The 22587-nt window shown below is 39.7% G+C and overlaps 1 protein-coding gene across 3 annotated transcripts in view; it reads left to right on the top strand.

Annotated features, from left to right (window-relative positions):
* The first annotated feature begins 8650 nt into the window (after positions 1 to 8650).
* Positions 8651 to 22587, top strand: part of vangl1 (VANGL planar cell polarity protein 1) — a 46124-nt gene continuing 32187 nt past the window's right edge. For 2 of the 3 annotated variants that reach the window (XM_067493334.1, XM_067493332.1), the window contains exons 1-2: positions 8651 to 8807; positions 19325 to 19582. In XM_067493334.1, coding sequence (XP_067349435.1) covers positions 19512 to 19582 — 71 coding nt within the window. In that variant the 5' untranslated portion in view covers positions 8651 to 8807; positions 19325 to 19511. Of the gene's footprint in view, positions 8808 to 14035; positions 14148 to 19324; positions 19583 to 22587 lie in introns of all 3 variants that reach the window. The other variant, XM_067493333.1, reaches the window with a different exon arrangement.

Below are 22587 nucleotides of genomic sequence, written 5' to 3'. Positions count from 1 at the left end.
GGGTGGCACTGATACAAGTGCGCGTTCCAATCAACAAATTAGCACAACGACAAAAGACTTAAAGATAGCCTAACTTTCTGAACACAAACACAGTGCACATTGTGTAAGCTGAAATAGGTGCAAACCAAATTAAGCATACAAATAAAATTCTACTGTTCGCACACGGACACATCTACTTACATTTAGCCTACTGTACGAACACACACACACACAATGTGGGATTAAAAAAGGGCAAACCAGTGCAAATACATAAAACCAACTAGAACACAAAACCCATGCATACTTGTGCACGTGCGTGCACACACACACACACACACACACACACACACACTGTGGTCAGCAGCTAAAGGCAGTGGTAGCCTACATGTGTGCTCCTGGCTGAAAGGCTCTCTCCCTCCCCAGAGAGGGGGCAGGTGTTACTCCAGACGAGCCAAGACAACCAAATTACTGGCCGTCTGGCACCTCCCGTGGGAAACCCAGAGAAAGAGGAGGGATGGGAGAGATGGAAATTTATGAGCGAACGAGGGCTGAGATGTAATATTGCCAAATGGTTTGAGCAAAAAAGGTCCAAAAATTTATATTTATTTGTCATATATATACGCCTATCCCCATTGATTGTGCTATAAAAAGCATGTAGTTGAGTTACAGAGCAGGACATGCGGAGGATGTGTAAATGCTTTTATCCAAGCCACATTAGATTATCATGAGTGAACCTTTTTTGGCACAAGCATGGGTGGCCCCAGTGGGAATCGAACCCTTCACCCTAGAAATGCCACAGTTAAGCTGATCCAATTGAGCAATAGAATGCATTATGTCAGATATGTATCATTAGAAACAATACAAATCCATGTAACCATCTATTTATCTAACTATCTTTCTTCAGTTAGCAGCTGCAGGGAGGGTTCGACAAACTCAAATTTCTTTTTTTTTTAAATTGTGGTGACCGCAGTTATTATGAAATGTTCTTTTCAGCTCTAGGGCGTCCAGCATCTCATTTTTCTATTGGTCATCTGTCAGTTTGTCAGTCATCTGGCCCCACTTTCTTGTCTTATACCTTCAGTTGCACCCACATGGCTTAAAAAAGTTTGCAAGGCTGCTTTTACAAGTCATATTTGATTTTAACATGCAAGTGAGATTGTGTGACTTTGGAATTAAGAAAAAAAATAATTCCTCCTCTTACAAAATGAAAGTTGTATTCATGAAAAATAAAAAGCACCCTCGCTAACTGAGTTGATCTGGAAAAATCAGCCACATGTGGTAGCTATTGCTGGCAAACTATATTTATATTATTGGACAGCTGCCATTTAGCTCATGTTCATTGTCTCATTTTTATATCTCATATGAGCTAAGAGATGAAATATGCAACCTTGGTTGCAGTTTTATGAAACTATCCTGCTCACAACTTTAATTTTTAGGCTCATTCTCACTGCTTTCATGGTGTTGGCCTTTTGACCACAGCAGGCAGTACCTTTCAGCTAAAAGTTTCCAAAACCCCCAACATTTAGCAGCTGCACAGCCACCTATTTCTCTCAGGAGATGGTGGAGACTAAGAAAAAAATCTGAAAGGAGGGGGAATGTTGGACATTCGTCAGGCTGCCATGGAATTGCAAGTTCCAAGTTGGAGAGGTGGTGGCGTGAATAAGCAACTGTTTGCTAACAAGTTTGACAGCAAAGATTGTCTCATTTAGTTAATTGAATTTACTTTAAGTTTCCTTCAGCTCAGCTTAGCCTCTGACTGAACTCAAAGCTCAATAGAAACTCTATTATCACCACATCTATGCACGGGATGTATATTGTAAAATAGATTCACAAAAAACCAAAAAACTTCTTGTGGCACATTCACTCCTACTGACTTTCTACTGACTCTAAATGTAGTCGCATAACTACTATAGCTGGTAAAAAGTTTGCATGCTCTTATTTTGAGATGGCAAAAAGATTAAAGCATTTAAACAAACGTTTGTAGTATGAAATGTGTTGTGCACACCTTGTGCTCAACACAATACAAAACCACAAAAAATACTTAAGTTGAGAGAACAGATTCCCAAAATAAACACCATACATTCATTACCTTCATTGGAAACTGGCACTGTCAGCAGTTTGCACCCCATAAGAATCACTTTGAAACATTTCAATGTTTGATGATTACTAGATTTTCATTAGAGCATTTGTTGTACATCATTGGTCAAATATTTCAGACTGCTTCATCAAGGCTTTTAAAAAAAATAAAAACGGAAAGCAAAGAACACCAATATGTTGCATCAACAGATTGTCCTCTTCAGAACACAAAACAAGCTCTGTGATTCTGGCATGGCGTGGAGACAGACTTCTGCTCAAGCTTATTGAATGGAGGAGTCCATCTGTACGTCGCCGTGAAGCACTACAAGGCCATTTGTGCTCCTCATCCCAAAAGCTTCCGTAGCATCAGTCCTCTTCAATTTATTCTTTACAAACCCCCAGAAGGGGCAGGGGAGAGAAAAGTGACAAACGAAGCCCAAACTGCTGAGGGCACTGAACAGCCTGGCTGACAGCGTGGCCGGTGCATGCTTGTGTGTGTGTGAGAAAGTACCACGTTTCACCATAACCCCCCACCGTCGTTGCACTGTGGGCTTATGTAATGGTGAAGGCCGAGGAGTGACCATATGTCAGGAGGTGTGTGCAGACGGCAGGGGATTATACAGCGGCTATTATCAGAGGTTGGACATCCTTCTCCTCATCATCATTCAGGTATACTCAAAGCCAGGATGAGCACACACACATACACACACAGTACTCTACACACTCATTTAATTCTGAAAGCTCACTAGCTCTGTGTAAATTGGACAGGGAGAAAAAGTATGACAACAAACAGCCATATGTTCACAGTACGAGGAACAACATTTGGGGCTTTTTGTACTGCCTCAATTTTTCGCCCTCTCCTTTATTCTCCACCTCGTTGGGTATTATGGAAGTGTTCGTGTTCAAAGCGAGAACTCCCTCGTCAATATTGCAACTCCTGTCCCCCACCCTCTCCTCTTTTATTCCTCCTGCCTCACTCATAGAGGTGTGTTTGTGGGAGTGTGTGAACCGTACACATCCCAGTGAGTGTATATGAAGGGTGCTCGGGCAGCAGAGGTAAAAAGCCTGGTCCATGTGTTGAAATGCAGCCCCCGGGATGGGCCGTATTATCCTTGCCTACTTCACCAGCAGGGTCCTGGGGCTCGAGCTGGCTCGTGGCCCTTTGTCTCCAAACAGATGGAAATGGGCAGAGGAGAGGAGAAGTGGAGAATCAGAGAGAGCAGAGGAGGAGGAGGAGGATGGGGGGGGGGCAGAATAGAATAGAAGGAGGCTGGAGAAAGGGAGGGGAGGGAGAAAGAGTCAGTCTGTTCTCATTAAGTGCTGTATTGAAGACGACGTCCCCCCACAATGCGTCAGCAGCCGCGGATGGTCCCCCTCTCATTCAGACTCACGCTCGGACCATCTGTACCTCGGGCCTGTCATAAGGTGTGTGTGCATGCATTCTGGCCCAATCTGGCCAGTTAAAATGGTGATATTCATTGGGTTTCAATTTGGTTAAGATCTTTTAAATCCAATTGTTGGGCCTTTGTTGCCGATGCCATGTTGGTTGTGAGTCACTGAGAGTCAGAGGGGGAGTTTATTCAACATCCTGCTGTCCCTTATTTTGAGTCTCAGAGGGCACCCACACTGCCAAGATTCAGATTTATAATTACTGAATCATTAAGAAAGAATTATCTCAACTTTAATCCCCCGTTATTATCACTGGAAATGTGTTATTTGCTCTTTGCTTTCTTATGTTAAACTCAATTCAACAAAATGTTTTATTATTCATCATTTTATCATTATTGCAGAACAGAATAATCAGTGTCAGGGCTGTTAATTACTATTTTCATAATCACTTAGTCTAAAGATAATTTGTTAGATTCTTTTTTATCTGTGCACTGTCAGGAAATGGCAAAACATGCCCAACAAAAGTCACCAGTAGCTTCTTAAAATATCACATTTTGCATGAAAAACATTCCAAACACCCAAAATATTCAGTTTAATATAATAGAATTAAAAAATATTGACATAAGAAAAGTTGCAACTAGTAATTATTTTCTCCTCACATTACTTGCAGGGTCTGCTCATTGTGCAAAGAGGCAATACACGCGATGGGCCCCTATGTAGGTTTTATGCAAGAGTTATTACTGTGCAACTGAATAATTAATCCAACTACTACAGCATATCATCCCAACCTTTGAGGTCAGGATCTGTAAGTTATTGTTGCTCCTGTCATTATGGTAATGTGATTAAGGTCCAAATTTGGATCAAAAAATCATCATACTCATATGTCTACCTCATAAATCATCTTTTTAAATGAATCATATTTATCTAAATTGAAATGATAACACAAAAATACACAGTCCATCCTTAACTGGGTGTAAGAGGATGTGAGCTGACTGATGCTGAGAACAACCTCAGTCTCTCTCTTTCTTTCTGCACGTCTGCGTGTGGGCTGGTAAACCGCATCTCCTCTCACTCCGTCTTCATTTCCACTCGCTTTCATTTTTCTCCTCTGTTTACCAAAACCCCTCTAAACTCATAAACTCCGTGTCTTTGTGAGGGGAAGTGTGTGTTTGTGTGTTGGGAATCCATCTATCTTCCGGACACCGAAGTGAATTGATCTCAGGGGCCCCCACCTTGCCTTTTTTTCTCATAAGGGGGCCATCTGCGCGCGCTTCCCTCTTTGAATAAATGTTAAAAAAAAAAAGTGACGTACCGCTGCCTGCCGTCACACCACGCGCGTGCCCGCCAGGGCACGTCGAGCTCCCGAATCAGCGTTGTAATATGATTTTACTGCAGCTGATTGATTCACACACCAGAGCAGGGAGGTCATTTGTTAACTTGTAGATGTTTTGAGGTGTTTTATAAATGATGTGTTAATTTTACCGGTTACTTTTAACCAATAATTAAATTCGTCTACCTCTGAATAATACAACATTTGACGACAGATGTTTTACAAATTTACAAGATTAAATTCAAAATCCTGATTTTTAAAAATACATTTAGGCATTAATTTGAGCAAATATGTAGAAAACACAGCCTACAATGTGGAACAGGTGTTCAGACATGTATTTTTGAAGCTTTGTGACGTAATGGCGGCAGTCTGCCACATGGTGGTGCACTAATCTTAAACTCTGACGTTTGAAGGCAGCATGTGACGCACTCTGAGAGAATCAGAATGCAAAAATGTTTATCCACACAACGCTGAAATTACAATAACAAATTATTGAACTGCGAAATAAAACTGTGTCTACTGACTTATAATGGTTTTAAAAATTTGAAATAAATTCTAACATGTGTAAAAAATACAACCCCTGCAAATAGTCTTAAGGCTTCTAACAGCCTGTTTGATTACATCAGTGTAATTTCCAAAATTTTCAATGATCATTTACTAAGAAATAGAGGATAAAAAAAATGTAATCCCTTTCTTCTACTTCCTTCATTCTTGCTTCAATGTTGGTGTTTATTTGGTGGTCCGTGGGGAGGTTCAGGGGTCGTGTCCCAGTCATGACCTCCATTGTGTTGTGGAGGGGATGAGATATGTCTTAGGGTGAGTGTATGTGCATGTTGGGGTAAAGATGCAGTTCAAAGGAGCACAAAATATTGATTTATATACGGCTGTGTAATTGCTGGAGGCATCTGTTGCCTTGTGGTTTGAACTTGTGTGTGTTTGGAGTCTGAATGAACTGGCCTGTAGTTCCTTTGTCTCTTGACACAATAGAGGAAGAATGGCAGCAACAGCAGAGAAATGTGAAATCAATTGGGGTTGGTATATGATGTAATTTATTTTGTGTAACCTTTATTTTACCAAACATGCTCATTAAGGTTAAAGGTGACCTGAATTTTGGCTTCTAATGCACCTGCATTTGTATTTATTATCATTTACTCTTTGATGTAATTAAGTGTCTGTGAATATTTTACTGGAATTTTTGAATAATTCTAACAAATTCCTCCATTAATCTGGACTGTTTAGTCTGGAAATTTGCATTTAAAATAATGTTTTTCTCCCTTTCTTTCTGGCAATGGAGTTAAACAAAGACTTGTGACCCACTGTCACCTCACCTGTTTTTGTTGGTGAGCAGCAACACGTTATGATCAGGTCAAGCAATAAATGTTTTTTCTTTGTTTGTTAGGACATTTTTGCAGAATAAAGAACTAACATTAATACATTTACAAAATAGAATATAATATAAAAAGATAAGCATAGTGACAGGTTAAACGTATATTTTATATTATATTATAATTATAATTTATAATTTTAAGAACACTGACTCATCTAACCAGTAATACTGCTGTAAATTTGCTTAAAGGGCAACTTCACTAATTTATAACTTTCTGCCTATGGCCAAACTGTCTTCCTGCTATTTATTAAACTCTTTCTCCTTTTAGCTGGAAAACTTCTCCAAGTGATATTGCTGAGAGGAGTGTTTTTCATCACATGATGTCATCTGGAGGAGATCTTAGCAGCAGTTCGATCCAAAACAAGAACCTCCATGGTATGTGGATTACCATGACATTATCTGGATGGAAGAACTCCTTTGGATGATGTCATCCTGGGGCATTTTCCATGGAGAGATACTTTAAGAGAGAGACGTCAGACAAAATGTTATCGACTCTATTCCCCAAACTAGAGCTATAGGAAGCAAGTTAAAAATCTGTGAAATTCCCTTTTAAGTAAGCTTTACCAATAGTGGAGCATTTTTACTACTTTTAGTACTGGTGGTGGGCTGTCATGTATCTTAAGAACCTTTACAGGCAATCCCAACCCCAGGTCAGCCCCAGTAGGCAGACTGTTGCATTTCCAAAACACGACTTCATGAAGTATATTAAGGAGGCCTTCAATTATTTTAGATTTGCAAATGCCATTAAACTTCTCTTTGACTTCCCTATATTTAAATATCTCTTCTAGCTGAAAGATGCCTCCAAATGACATCACTTGGAGGAATCTTCAGTTCAGAATATGTCATTTTGTCGTCATACTTTTAAGTTTGTAATTGTTGTCAACTTGCTTTTCCAAAGTTCCTCCAGATGACATCATCTAACCTCTGAATGATGCAAAACTACTGCCTGCTTGGTTTTTCAGCTAGTAACAGAGAAATATTTTGATATAGGGAAGTCAGAGAGACGTTTAAAAGCATTATTGTACATTTACTCCCTAAACTAAAGCCATATAGCAAGATGGAAATTGATGTCGCCCTTTACTGTCATCCTGAGCCCTTGTTTGTTTCCCCAAAACAGAATGGCTAATAACTGTATTAATTCATTTCTTTTAAGGTGACTCTTGGCTCATAAATGCTTAATATCAAATATTGCTGTGTTCTTCTTTACTAAGGGAGAAGGTGCTATCAGGGGAAGAGATAAATATTTATTGATATTCCCTTTAAAGAGGCTGCTTTAAAAGCTTCACTGAATTGATTGTGTCCCTTTCACTGACTGTGTCCAGGTCAGATTGCTATCATTCCAGTGTTTGGTATTGTTGCTTTGAGCCAGCGAGTGGTTGTGTCACCGACAACTGTTTACCTTGTTCAACTTCATGAGCTGTGACAAAAACACTGGCTGTGTGTGCAGTAAGTAGAAGAAAGAGAGTGCTGTGCTGTTGAGCTTGTATAAATATTAAGCACCGCTTTATGGGAATAGAGTTCTTTTTGTAAACTGTGAATTCAATATAATTTAAAAATAACACAGGGAACCAGTGTTTAGGGATTGATGTATCCCTCGTGTTCTGATCTGACTGTCCAAAAGTCTACTAAGCAATTTAATCTAATTGAAGGTTTTGATCCGAATCTGCAGTCAGTGCCTGTCTTGAAGACAGAAGATGTCCCAGCTTGTTTCCATAGCATCACAGTTTTGTTGATTGCTTTCAATTTTCACTGCCATCATGTGTGACATCCATGTAATGCAAATGAAAGACTTGTTGATGCAACAGCAACTGCGTGAGATTCTGCCACTTTTCGCTCACTGTGAAGGCCATCTGCTGTGGATAAGCGCAACATCGCTGATCAGACAAAATAGTGTGGGTCAGATAATTCTTCATCATCCCAAATATGTGGTGGGACACAATCTAGCTGATTATTCCTTGTAGTCACCACATTACAAGGTAAGGAACGCCAATGTGGAAGTGAAGTCAAACAGTCCCCAGGAACCTTTCTTATGCAGAAGCCAGGCTGCAAGGATGCAGGGTTGATTGATGAGCTTTTTAATTAGCATGCATAATCACTGGCAATGTCTTGTGGATGTTACTTATTTCATTTTATAGGTGAAATTATTATTAAGAGTGCAACATGATGAATTTTTATGTTGGTGTATTATAGGTCTATTTGATAGCTCTTTTGGTTTAGCATCTCTATATTTTCTCTACATCTCTACCTCTACATCTCTAAGTGGTAACAAAAAATACTAAATCATTCAAAGTATTCACTGGGGCGCCCCTGTGGTGCCCACTTTGAGAACCACGAGAACCTCTGCGTTTAGAACATTACTGTAATTCACGTGATTATGCAGCGGGTTCCCAGGCTCTCACTGCTCGCGGTGTTGCCACTGTCAAAGTGGACTGTGTGCTGAAGACCGCCCCCTAGCGCCATTCTTCCGCACTACACCTCCATATGCTGACAAGCTCTGCCCCCTGTGAAATTCCTGACTGCCAGGGTGATTCCTACGGTTACCAAGAGCTGCTTCCTACTGTAGCCTACCGTGTGCGCTGGGGAAAACTCTTTTATAACCTCTGGATAAATTATCAACTACGGGAATGCTGTCTCCACCGACAAGGGGTGAGTTACGTTTCAGATAGGCTGGAGCTACTGACGGTCATCCATAGATGTTAGTGTGCGGGCTCGGCAGTATGTGAAGCTCAGCCTTACAGGGTAGAACGTCCTGTTTAGATTCCTGTAGCCGACAAAAATGTAGGTTACTGTGTCTACCTGTTTTCTGTACACAGAACAAAGGCTGTTGTTCAGTTTTAGGCGGAATGTGTGTTTTCTAAGGAAAAACTTGGGAACACGCCCTTGCTGTCTTGCCTACCTGTATGGAAGACAACGCTTTCAACTTCATTTGAATGCTCTGGAACTGCGATGAAAGCAACGCACAAACCATTATATGGGAAGTTAACACTAGTTCATTTTTCCGCTTCGACTTTTTAAAATGTGTCTGTTTGGCTCCTTAGACGTTATCTGGCGTCTATCTCTGCCAGAAACTCGCAGCCACTGTGCGAGAACAGAGAAAAGTCAACTCTGTTTCATGCGGCTGACTGGATGCTCATTTGCACGGCTGGTGTACAGCAGCTCAGCTGTGAACTGTGACCTGCGGCGCCCGTGGCTTAGTGGACGCGGACGGATACGTCGCAGCGTCCCCAGCCCCGAAGAACACTCAGTAAGGCTAAGAAAACACTGAGGACTCGTTAGAAACATATGTCTTGTGCTTTGTCTTTTCGAGCTGTGGCATCTGAGGCGAGGGAGAGCGACACGGGTGGGGGGGGGGCTTTGGAGGCCACTGTGAAACCAGGGAGTTTCCTGCCTCTGGATCCGCCTACCTGCCGGGTCACAGGTGGGGGCTGTGAACTTGCTCTGACACTTCACCAGCCAGACTTCTCCCTAAAAATTTCTTAAATATTTGAGAAAATTACACGACTCTTTATTTTAGTTGACTGTCTTAAACATTGTCCAGCTCAGTAACTTGTATTCCGTTGGCTGTTAATCTGTAGCCTATTTTAAGCTAGTTACCAACACTGCATAACAGGTGCAGCATGGCGACGTCTTATTAACCGGTTATTGATTGATTGGCTATTTTCTGGGTTTTCACAGAATTGAGAGAAACGTTATTTAAAAAAAAATAAACGGATAACATTTGATCTACTGATAAATGTAGAGCCTCAGCTATTCTAATGGATATGTATTTATCAGCAGATATTTTCTTCATTATTTGTTTTTCCTGTAAAATGTCAGAAAAGAGTGGAATACCACAACCTTCCAGCGAGCAAGTGCGATTTTACAACCAGTCGGATTTTTCAAACAAAGCTAAAAACCAAAAGGTACTCAGTTTACAGTAACATGAAACAGAGCAAATAAGATTAAACAGAGAAAAACACGTCACTGGCTACAGGCTACATACTTTTATTCAAGTTTACAATCATCGATTATCACAAATACTCTAATGCTTTGGATTCCCTGCCCATTGTTTAAACCATTTATTCTACTCATCATATCTGGTAATATCAAAATCACAACAGTCAAATGCAGGTGCCATTGTATTAAAGGAAGCCTTTACCGATTTTGAACTTTGTTCTTTGGGTTCTAACTTGAATAGTACAAGTAACTGAATGTCATAAAACATCCCTCTGATTTCCCTGTATTAAAATATCTCAATACTTCTAGGTGAAAATCAACTTCAGATGACATTACTTGGAGGAACCTTCAGTTCGGATAATGTTATCTTGTAATCATGGTCAAGCTGTTTTTCCAGAGCTCCATCAGATGACATAATCTGAACTAATGATGAAAACCTAAAGATGATGTCATCTGGGGGAGCTTTTCAGGTACAACCAGAGAAATGTTTTATTTTAGGAAAGTATGAGGGAAGTTTAAAAGCATGTACATTTACTCTTTAAACTAAAGCTAAAGAAAGCAAGTTGAAAATTGGTGAAGTTGCGTTTTAAAACAAGCATTATTTATGAATATCCTTGGCACATGCTGTCGGTACTGTTGTTCCAATAATACTGTTATAGTAACTACACCACAAGACACATGGGTTTTAAAAAAAACAAAATCAATCTCAGCTCTATAGGGAAAAGTGCTTATTAACATGGCCTGACATTGTTAGAATCCAGACTGACTATTAAAGAGTCTCTTCCCTGCCATAAATTATGGCACAAGTCCCTTGTTGCTCCTCATTATCATAAGCACTTTTATGTTCTAGATGAGACTAATGTTTTAGTTTCTGCCCCAGAAAAGTGGTTTGTGTGACAGCTGTAGAGAGAATATCGATAGCAATGACGGCACCTTTCAAGAGCTCTCAGATGTGAGGTGTTTGCTTGAGTATGGTGAGTGTGTGTGAAATATCAAGACTACCTGGGTGGTACAAATTGCAACAGGTTTATTAATAGCAGTCAGAAGTATTTAAATGAGTAAGTACTTGCTTCTGCACAATTAACTCATTCCAGTCACAACATTTGTGTCAAGTGAGGATGTTTTATTTTTTTTTTACTTTTAACCATCTAAAATGTGTTTAAATGAAGATTAGCAGCCACATTTCCAAGTAGGCATAGTGTTAATATATATTGGGATATAGTTTCATTAGCCAGCAATTCAAGATGTCCGTGAACTCCAGGTACATTCATGTTGGCATGGTGATTTTGATAAACAAGCACCTCATGCACTTACATACACTGTTAAATAGCTCCAAGTGACTGTTGTCACTTTGAATATTTAAAATATTTTTAAAAGACAAAGAATGATACAAGCAGGGACAAACGTTCTGCTACTTTACCTCCATTTAACGTACAGATTAACTCTGTCATTGTTTGACTTGTCCGCCTTTGTTTTCAGCTGTCAATGTTGAAAAAGTTCAGAGAAGTTAAGTCTCTTGAGAGAAAACAGGCAATACATTAGTGCCATTCCCCCCACCTCGCCCTCTGGTCTTCCAGTCCAGTTCTTACGACGTGCAACATAATCAGTACCATGAGTAAAGTACTTAACATGACATGAGATGAAACATTAATACTCATGGGAAAATTAGGTCATAGCAGCAGAAAAAAGTGTCAAGCAAGGTCAAATATATAGAATATAATCAGAAATTTCAACAGAATAAGAGGCTGTGTAATAATGATTTTAAAATATATTCCAAGTAAGGCTATTAAATATTGTGTGAAGTCATATAAAGGTATTTAAAAAAAAACATTTAAACATGTTCAGCCATCCAGAATAAATATGGAATTAAATAAACTATGTTTCATAGTAGCATTTTGGCGCATTTTGTTACACAATGAACAGAAAGCCTGGAGAACAAACAGCAGTTTCAGGTAAAGAGTTTCTGCTGCAACAATATAATTGGAAAAGTACAGTCTGTGTCTGAAAAGGCTAGAACAAAAAAGGCAACAGAAGGTGTATGCTTTTATTACAGAGTTGAAGTTGAGTGTGGAAGTTTAAAACTATTGTTATTTGATTGCTGCTCAGTTAATACAGTCAGTTGCACAGAACGACACTCTTGAACTCCAGAAATTGCCTGAGAATCTTCACAATTTTAATGCAATGCAAACTCAACATATTTGTTTCACTTGCTTGTAGTTGCCAATACAGGTGGTGTTGCCCCAAATTCTCAGATTTGTTATAAAGCTGTACAGTAGTCTGGGGTAAGAGTCAACTGTGCATGTGCAAGATCGCATGGTGGAATTATATTTAGGTCATTTGTAAAACATTTCTCCCCTTCGTGTTTTGGAATGAAGAAACATGTCGCTCAATGAGGTGGTGTGTCTAGCTGATGTGTTCTGGCTCATTGTCTAAGGCAGGCTTGAAAAAGCTTTCCAGGTTGCAGAGGTTGTGTGGTAGATATTGTTCCCATTAGTGCCTGTTAAAAATACAGTTAATTCAGAAAATGAGCAAACTCATTCTTTAAAGTTCCTAATTTGTCAAATTGGTTAATGTGAGTGCAGTTATCTAATAACTGAATAACTGCACTGTAGTTGCTGTCACATCTATAGCTGGCTTATTGACTGACCACTAAGGATCAGCTTATTATGGTTGCCTAGTAACACCAGCACCATGCAACAGGTAATGACCAAATGTGAATCAATAAGGTTTGGAGTGAGTGTCAGAAAGTGTCTGTGATTAACACCGTTACTCCACAACAACAAAAAACTGCATGTTAATAATCACTCTCCTGAATAACAAGCTTACTCTAATTATCCTGTATGTTTAAATGTTAATAGAAATTCTCAGTCTGCTTTTGCTTCTCCATCTCAGTTCCTTAGCTGTGTGTCAGCTTCCATGTGTCTCATTTTCAGATATCTGAGGGGTTAAATTCAGCGACACTGTGGAATGTTAATTGAATTCCACGGATTCAATGGCCCTCATTTGCTCACTCATGGACAGCATCACAGCAAGCATGTGACTGGGCCAGACTTCCACAGTGACTTGTTTTCCTGTTCCCTCTTGTCATGGCATGTCTCATGACTGTGGCTGTCATGGAGTTACCTTCTCTTTAGGTATAGTAAAGTTATTATTATGAGCTGATTTTTCTCCTATTATGGTGTGAGGAAATGTGTGATCATAGTGATAATAGAGGCAGAGCTATGAGGGCGTTATGGGTACAGAAGGAGAAGGTGTTAGCGAGAACTGTCAGCAATGCAGCTTTGTTATTTAATTGTTTTTATGACTAGCAAAACACATATGAAGAGCAGAATATTTCAAAAGTCAGATCATAACTACCTGCCTAGTTATGTAGAACCATTTAGTAATTATGTGGTAATCCCCAATTTTGTCATCGTGTTATGTTGGGGTGCTTTTCCACTGATCAAATACACCATTAGCTCTAAACCTTGATGAGCTTTTAATAGCGTTTTTGCTCAGACTAGCATTTCTCAAAGGCCATGTCCTGATGATTTCAGCTATGGTGGTGGAGAAAAATTCAAATGTCTTAAACATTTCTCTTATTTTCTTCATGGTTCACTTGGATTATTAGTCGTTAAAATGAGTGAAACTGTTACCTTCCATAGATGATCAGTGTAAAAACTATTCCTTGCTAGAGTGGTCCTGGAATCAAAGACATGCCAGAAAATGCTCTGGGATTTCAGGATTAATCACTGCAGACTGTGAATGAGCTACAGGGGGCTTTTTCTGTTTTGTGAAAAGGAAGTACAGATGAGCAGCTTGCCTGAAAGGAGGTTTCAAATGACAACATGAGGTATCATCTTCTGGTATCTGGTTCATTAGATGCTCAATTTGCCACTTTAGAGAGGAATACACAGAGTGCGATTGAAGTTCCTTGCTTATGTTGTGTGTCTTTAAAGGTTCAGGAGCCAGGTCAGTGTACAGGTCAACACTTTGATGGCTCAGTGACTTCAGACTGCAGCGAGCCCCACTGAATACTTGTGCTTGTGCTGTTGGGAGTGTGTTTATAAGGTCAGTAATGTCCAGCAAGTTCAGACTATCACTGAAGCTTATTTAAACAGCTTCACATGGATCTGTCTTGTAAAGCATCTGTAACAAGTGAGAGCTTATAAGATACCTGTAGTTTGGTTCATTTAGACTGGACAGGCTCTAAATTTTAAACACACTTTTTATTCTTACATTGGCTCTTTAAAGATAAACCTAGAGCTGTAAACATAGTCTAATAATAATATATAAACTGATGGGCAACTCATTCGTTGGAAAGAGAAATGCTCTTTTTTTGTGTGTTGAAGTTGTTGATACATTTACCTCCATCCAAACTTAAACACCAGTAGATGGAGAAAAAGGTTATCCCCTCAAACGTAGCATTTCTGGGAGGCTGGCAGCCAGAAAACAAGCAAAGAAGAAGCCATTTCCAGTTTCTGGTTATAGCAAGCAGACAATAACAATTTTGTAGTTACTGTACCATTAGTGCTTGATGCCCTCACTGCTTTTTGCCACTGTTTGCTAGTACAAACAGATGAGCCGACAGCTCAGCAGGGGTCTTAGATTACTCTGAAGAACATGCCATAGCTTACTCCCCTCTCCCATAGTCGGGGATTCTTTTTTCAGCTTTGACTCCCGCCAGAAACTTCAAGTGGTTCCGCTTACCAATTTTCTCTGGCATTGCAGACAGAAGACACATGTAAGAACACCCACATATCCTGTTTCACTTCAATAAAGACCTCAAAGTGAGGCCTCCTGTAGGTCGGTGCCTGGAGGGAGCATGCTCAATATGAAGGTGGTGAACTGGTCAGGGGTGATGTGTAAAGACACTCAGTGCTGGTTTTTAGACGAAACGCACTGAAACATGGGAATAATTGATCAGCTTTTAACCTGGCGGCTTGTGGCTAGACTCTGACTGACTCTGGACCAAGCACTCATTTAACCCTGTTAATCACTTATCTACTCATGTGCTCATGCTTTTAAGGGGAATAAACAAGGTAATGGAAATGCCTGTAGCTCAGTTGGTAGAGCAGACGTCGACAAAACACAAGGTCAGTCATTCGACTCCCGGACCTGCTGGCTATATGGTAAAAATCCCATGGCAAGACATTGAACGCCAAGTCTGCATTTCAAAGTCTCCGCTTACATATATTAGAATAATAATTGATAGTAGTGATTTGTGAGTAGAATAACAGTAAACAATTTCGTGGTGCATGCAAGCCCACACAGTTGAAAACATGGCCTAGGCAAATTTATTAATTCATCCAAATTACCGATATGACTTTGCGGTTTTGTGGTCTCTTGCTCGTTGAAGTCAGTGTTTGCTTCTGCCGAGATCATTTTTCACTACAGTTAGTAGCACTGCAGTTAAGTTTGTTTGCATCTTAAAACTTCTTCATCCACTCTCACTCACTTCCTCTCCATGCGGAAGAAGGCAAATATCTACATGTGAAGCCTGCGGTAGTTCTTCTGTTATTAATGGAAGGTTTAAAAAAAGCTTGCAACTCTTGCATTTTGTTAAATTACAATACTCACCGGTTCTAGACAGTTTTACTTTTGGGAAACTGCATCATTTGAATTACTCAGTAGGTGCTCAGGATCAGCGGTGCTGCTGTCTGAAGGTGAGACTGCAGAGAACCAGTTGAGGGAGGATTTGTCACCAAGTGAGGATGATTCAAGCTTCTAAAACGATTCAAATTAGATCCAAATATGCAGTTGCGCAATCTTCAAAGCATTTCCAAGAGTTTGTAAGAGTCACGCAAGCATTCACATACACACACGCAGTGGCTCACACAGATGTGCCGACACCACACTCCTTAGAACTGGGTCATACTAGATGTTTTGTGCCACAATGTATTTTTGGATCCACTTGTATTTCCCTCCAAGCTGCAGATAAGAGTTGTAGTTGAGCACTAAATCTGGCTAAGTGGCTCATTCTTCTGAAGTCATGAATGCAGAAAATCAGGGATTTTTCGTGGGGGAAATGGTTCCCACCATCTTTAAGGCAAGTGGAGCCATAAATCGGCAATAAATCTTTGTGATTTAGCTTGAAGCTTTGGCCTGAGAGTTTCAGTGGAGGTTTCAGTCAGGAGGTGTGCTGTAGCTGTAGACCATGCCTGGACAAAGTCAGAATATGAAACTGGCTTTAAAGCACTCTTGATGATAGATACAGATAACATTAAACATTCACTTAAAATACTTCAGCTAAAATATTGCTGATTGCGAACTTTACCCTAAACATGGCCTCCTCTGGTTAGTTTGAGGTGAAATTTAATATCTGCTATATTTGTCCTCCACTCCATAGGGTGTATGACTGTTTAATGCCAAGTGTGGGCGGGCACATATACACAAGTAAGCGTTAGCTTAGAAGATATTTGATTTAGGCCTTTTGTGTTACGTTTTAACTACCTTTCTATTTCACAGTATGTTTACAGTGTGCCTCAGGCTACCTATGACTCACAATTCTCCTCTGAGCAAAATTTACTTAATTCAAACACCTTTTCCAAATCTGTCATCTTTTTTTTAAACATATAACCTCTGAGGACTGGACCAAATCGAGTGCACTCAATAAACAGCCTCTTATCATCCATGTTTTCTCTTTAACACAGTCTTTAAACTCTCCACCTGGTACAGAGACATACTGTGTGTGGGGTTAGTCAGAGAGTTTTACTGTGTCTTTGGTTTTACAAACTGTTTAATGTTGTAGCTGACTTCTTCAGATGATGCTGTCCCTGCTTTTATTATATGTTGATATGTTGTTATGTTGGCAAACCTAGTTTTACTACAAATGATTTGTCACCCATTGCAATTTACCCTAAACAGCAACTAAAATGATTAGTGCTGCCACAGCATCTACCCAGTTACAACTTGACTAAAAAAAGCTATTGAGGCTAGGTATGTTGCATTGCTTTTGGGCTGAACTTCAGTTAAAGTTTGTTTTGTTCAATGTATTTCTTGATGAGTGATGTTCGCATTTTTAAATTGTAGCAGGTATAGGTGTGTGTCATTCTATAGGAATGCTGCACCGAAGGAAAAAGATTAATCATTCACCCAAAAAAGTGTTGGTAGCACTTTGAAGATTTACTAAGGCCTGTTTCATGCTCTACACAAGCTTTGTTGCAGCAATAAGAGCAACACAACTGTTTCTTGTACACAAAGCGGGCGAAGCAGTTGCTCCCATGTATCTTGGGAGATGTGATGTGCGGTTCAATGGGGTAACTAAAGTCACGTCGTCACTGACCCAGTGTGGTGAGGTGACTTGTCTGATAGAAACAAAAATGACAATGGAAAAGTAGAAGGGGAAGATGCTTCTTTGACTATGAATAAACCAACAGGTGATATAAATAAAATGATTGAATGAATGACTCGTGGTATGTGAAATTTTTTAGTTAGCTAAACACTGCCTCTTTTAACGTACCCGAAGTGTTTCATGGGGCTTAATTGTTTAATCAGTAATAAAACTTATGGTTAGCTGCAGCCCCAATATAACAAGTTTTGTAAGCAGCACCAAATATTGTTAATATATATATATATATATATATATATATATGTATATGTTAATTCTACTCGCCTTTAGTAAGTTCAGGTAAAGGTTCAGTTGAGTCAGTTTAATGAAATTATGTTCACTTGATGGTTGCCTACCAACCATAGGGTTAGAGGATCCCACAACCGCTCTTCCCGATCACATGTTGAAGTGTCTCTGGGCAAGACACTGAACCCCAACAGCCCATCCCTATCCCCAGCCGTGCAGTGCCGGTTCCAAGTGTAGTAGAAATTTGGGAGGGTAGCGTCAGGAAGGGCAACATGCGGCCAAATGATCAGCTGTAACCCTGAACTCACAGGATAACTCAAAAGGACAAAAAAGTCCTACTGTCCTGGCCTAACTGTATTTGGCCACACCACATGTAGAGCCCCATAATCAATGATCAATAATAATTTAATCTTATAAATAATTAAATCTCACACAAATAGAACAAGTGTCGTAAATAGCCAAGCTCACACCTTTGAACGAGGTGGAGGAAGAGCTTGTTCTGAAAAAAGAGCGTCCTCTGTCATGTGAGTCAGATGTGAATCATTTTGTTGAGGTGTCTGTGTCAGACACCTGAACCAAGGATTGGTATTGACTGATCTTATTTGACATTGTAAATTTTTTCCATAATGCCCAGCTCACTTTCCAAACAAAAAGTCTGACCTCACTCTTTAAACTTGTGGCTGTTCAATTATAGTCATATTTCTTTGCTTGCATTGCATAATTAATTGTCTGATTATGGAAATCTCAAGTGAAAAAAGCAGCTTGTTATGTTTATATCGTATGAAATTAATTAGAATTTTCTGAATTTTTGCATCAAAACTTGTTAGTTATTAACCAGTCTTTGTTGAAAAATGAATTATCAGTAAGGTATGAAATAAAGTAGAAAACAGTTATCATTTTGGGACCCTTTAGTCCACCAGCAGTATTTTATATTTGTGTTATCACTGGGATGTTTTAAATCTGAACAAATCTGGAACATTTTTTATAGACAATATTATTTAAGCTGTTTAAAAATCCATCTGCAGCTTTTGTTGAAGTGTGGAATTCATGCAGCATTTGACGAAACCAAACTGCAAGCAATTCATATATACCTGTATCATATGTGCAGTGGGAGCTTGGTAATGAAAATTTTAAATCAATTATACTGATACGATCTACTTTTTATTTAAAGTAATGACATAAAGGACAGACGATTTGAATCAGCTGTTATTTTTTTCTATCACAGCTTTCCGTGAAATGCTCCCAAACTGGCAACCACTTCATCTCGTTAAACTAAAAGTGTTAAAGGCACTTTTATCTTCACCACATTCTTTCTGTGTTCATTGTCTCAAAGCTTATCACCGTCTGGACTAAATAGTTTGCTGCATGTCAGAGACCTAAAACTGCCTCCTAACTACAATTGCTAACTATATAGGAATATGAGCAATATAAGAGCGTCCTGTAAAGACTACTGTTCAGGTTTGTAGGGAAATGATACTCACTGGCATTCAGCTGCACATGAGTTTTTATGCATGAGATGTACAACTGAATGATAAACATACACATGTGATAATGGTCTTTACTCCACGTCCTTGTTGTGTCGCACTGTCTCTTACAGTCAAATGTGGGCATGTTTCCCAGACATTTCACATTATGAATTCAAATTCTCCGTCTGTCCTCTCTCCCTCTTCAGGTTGATGTTTCCTCAACGGGCGCCCCCAGGGTCGCTTTCAAGCCTGGCTGCCGAGAGCTCACCACCTCTGTCAGGCTCTTGAGTGAACTGATCGATCTCCTCTAGCTCAACAAGACAGCTCACAGGGTTCGGCTGTAGCTGCCAGCAGTCGCGCCAAGCCCAACTTCCTGGGCGGCACAGCATCAGCATGGATACAGAGTCCAACTATTCGGGTTATTCCTATTACTCTGGACGCTCCCGGGGTTCCCACAGACATGGGTAAGACTTACTCCTACTTTGTGAACAATTCTGTCTGCTCTTAGCTTAAAGGCTTGGGGGCTTTATTGTGTTATGTATTAAAATAGCTGAAGAAGATCTGTCTGGTAAATCAGATAGATATAATATTAGCAAAAAATGTCGTTTTGTAACTGAACGTGTTTCAACCTCAGATGTTGCTAAATACATTTCAATACATTATCCTTTTGGAGACTTAGATTATATTTCTTTACATCTGTACAGTTTCATCTATATTTCCTTTCTTGTACTCAGATTTAAACTGCGTACTTCCACCATTGTGATCTGACCTCACCCTTATATGTCACTACCTTCCTCTCTGGCCCAACATGTGTGGAGTCCAAAGCTCATGTAGGCACATTAATCTGTCAGCGGTGAAATGGCTGTGGCTGACAGGCCTCAGGAAGGCAGCAGGAGACAGGTGCCGAAGTGGCCGGGCTGACTGATGGCTAAGCCGATACGCTGAGGGCCTGAGGAGGAGATAAGAGAGAGAGAGAGAGAGAGAGAGAGAGAGAGAGAGAGAGAGATCTTGTTCCACAAAACCCCTCCCTTGTCACTTATGCCCCTACCCCTTGCCATAGCACCCTCGCATCTCTATTGCAACTCTCTCCCTCACTGCCACCTGTTGCTCTTTGCGTCCTTTTGAAAGATGTGTTCTCAGTGGATCATTGTGATCTCCTGTTGTCAGTCACTTTCTGTCACCTCGTTCTTGATCCTTGTTCCTTTTGTCTTATTTTATCTCGTTCCTCTCCTTTTTATCATCATACTTGGAAGTATTTTATCTCCCATATGTTCGTCTTGAAATGAATGTGGCAGCTGTCCTTTTCTCGAATGTGCCCCCCCCCCAAATGGATTCCTCAGTACTCTCTGATGATGAGTAGGTGCATGCGTATCACTTGTTTCCCACTCGCTCTCATTCCCCAGGGCAGGAATGTGCCCTTGTAGCTCAAAGCTTCACAAAGCAAAAGTGGTCTCACATTTTGAATCAGAGCAGCAGGGTGGAGGTCTCTACTCTTTCCACAGCTTTTCAAGTAAATGACAGCAAATTGGAAAGGATCATACAGACATCCCTGCCAAGTACCTTTTCTACTCCCCTGCTACTATGACCATGTCTGTGCCAAAGCCTCCGACTGGCCTCTAATTTCATATATATTCATATGTAAGTTACATTTGAAACACCTTTACATCGTCGTCTTAAGATAATCTTTTTACGCTGAGGAGTGCCCCACACGAGGGAGTTCCAGGTCACTGTTGTCAAATTACAACAATACTGGGAACAGATGCAGACACAGGGGTGCGTTTACTTCTTGTGTACATGCATCCATACAAACAAATAGAAATTAGATTAAAATGAATTAATCTATGTGTGTGTCATTCTCATATGTAATTTGTCAAAATAAGTTAGAGAACTGGAATGTGATTGGTTTAGTTATTAGAGACGGTTCTCAAGGCTGTCCAAAATACTTACAGTAATTGCCATTGACACTGTTTCCTGCCAAAAGAAGAGACAAAACATGCTGATGAGTCCGATTTCTTTATTTGCATCTAGAAAATCTTTTTGATTATGTTCAACTGTATCAGAAAAGGAGAGATAAATCTCCTCATTATGTGTACATATGACAGTGAAGCACATTAATTTTGTTTTTAGCCAGAATCCAGAGTGGTACTGTTGTCTTTTTATGAGTTTCACTTCCTAGACTTTACAACATGACTTTTTTCGGGATTAGCAAGAAACTGGCACATTCTGGAAACATAAACGATGCTGCAAAACTAATGAAACCATAAAACAACTACCAATACTTTTACAGCCTCTGCAAAACAAGGGATTTAATTCACCAAGTTCGCAAAAGTTCCCTAAAGCTTGTCTCCGTCAGTATGCCATTTTTCAGTGTTTAAATTAATATTAAATTGCAAATCTCATTTTAGCAACTGCTCATGTGGAAAATTGGTTCTTTTGATTGGTATAACTTTAATTATAGGGCAGCACATAGCATTTACATGGAACTAAGTAATTTAAGCTAATTCATTCACAATTTTAACACCATTTAGAGGATCCCAGATGATACTTTACTTAAAGAAAAAATGCATGAATATTAATATTTTTGTTTGTAATTACTGAAGTACTGTGAAAGGTGTAATAATAATATTGATAGAGGATTGCTACTGGTACTTCAAATGAATAAATTCACTCTGATTGGGCAGTGGTATTATCTAGCTAATCGCTGGAAGAAATCGCTGCAGAAACTAGCTTTAGAGAGAGAGAACCACTTCTTTTAGAAATGTTTCAACTGAAAGGCACTTCAGTGTGATCTCTGAACTTGGAATGTGTTATTTTTCATTGGAATGTGTCACCTCTCTGTTGTGTTATCTGCACAGTGTTACTCCTAGCATTGTTTTCACCAGCAGTGCTGCTGTGTGAATGTTTACAAGCATGCAATGGTGGAGGAATAGCTTTAACCAACCCTAGAATAGGTCATTCATGCATTTATTGCAAACATTGCCCAACGGTTTTTAGCATCCATGTTATTGTCTGCATGACTCCAAAGTGTTGACTGCCGATTTAACTTAACCTGGGTCAACACCAGGTTGCATATACTATAGTGGTCATCATATTTGGTTTAGCTTTAAGGTAACAATTACCACTACCAAGAGTTTTGAGGAAAATAAGGATGATGTCAAATTTATTAAGCCACCTTAATGTTAATTCAAATAAAAATATTGTATGAAAAAGATCTAAGGTTTTCTTTTCAACAACTACATCATACACACTTGCTCATGCTCACCCTTGCTCCCTAACACTACTGCTTGTGGATAGGTTTAGATGACCTGGATGAGTTTGTGGTTTATCAGTTTTTATTTGGCTTTATGACTCTACCCATTTGGCTGTGGCTAAGGCATCAAACCAGTCTTTTGGCTCAGTTAGCTGCAGTGACACAAAGCTCTATGTTGCACAGGTGTGTGTGTTACTTTGCCAACCAGAGAGAGAACAA

The sequence above is a fragment of the Channa argus genome, chromosome 23 (genome assembly GCF_033026475.1).
Source record: "Channa argus isolate prfri chromosome 23, Channa argus male v1.0, whole genome shotgun sequence".
In the NCBI taxonomy this organism is placed as follows: domain Eukaryota; kingdom Metazoa; phylum Chordata; class Actinopteri; order Anabantiformes; family Channidae; genus Channa; species Channa argus.
Note: the sequence above shows the minus strand (reverse complement) of the source record. Positions and strands in the feature narration are given on the sequence as shown.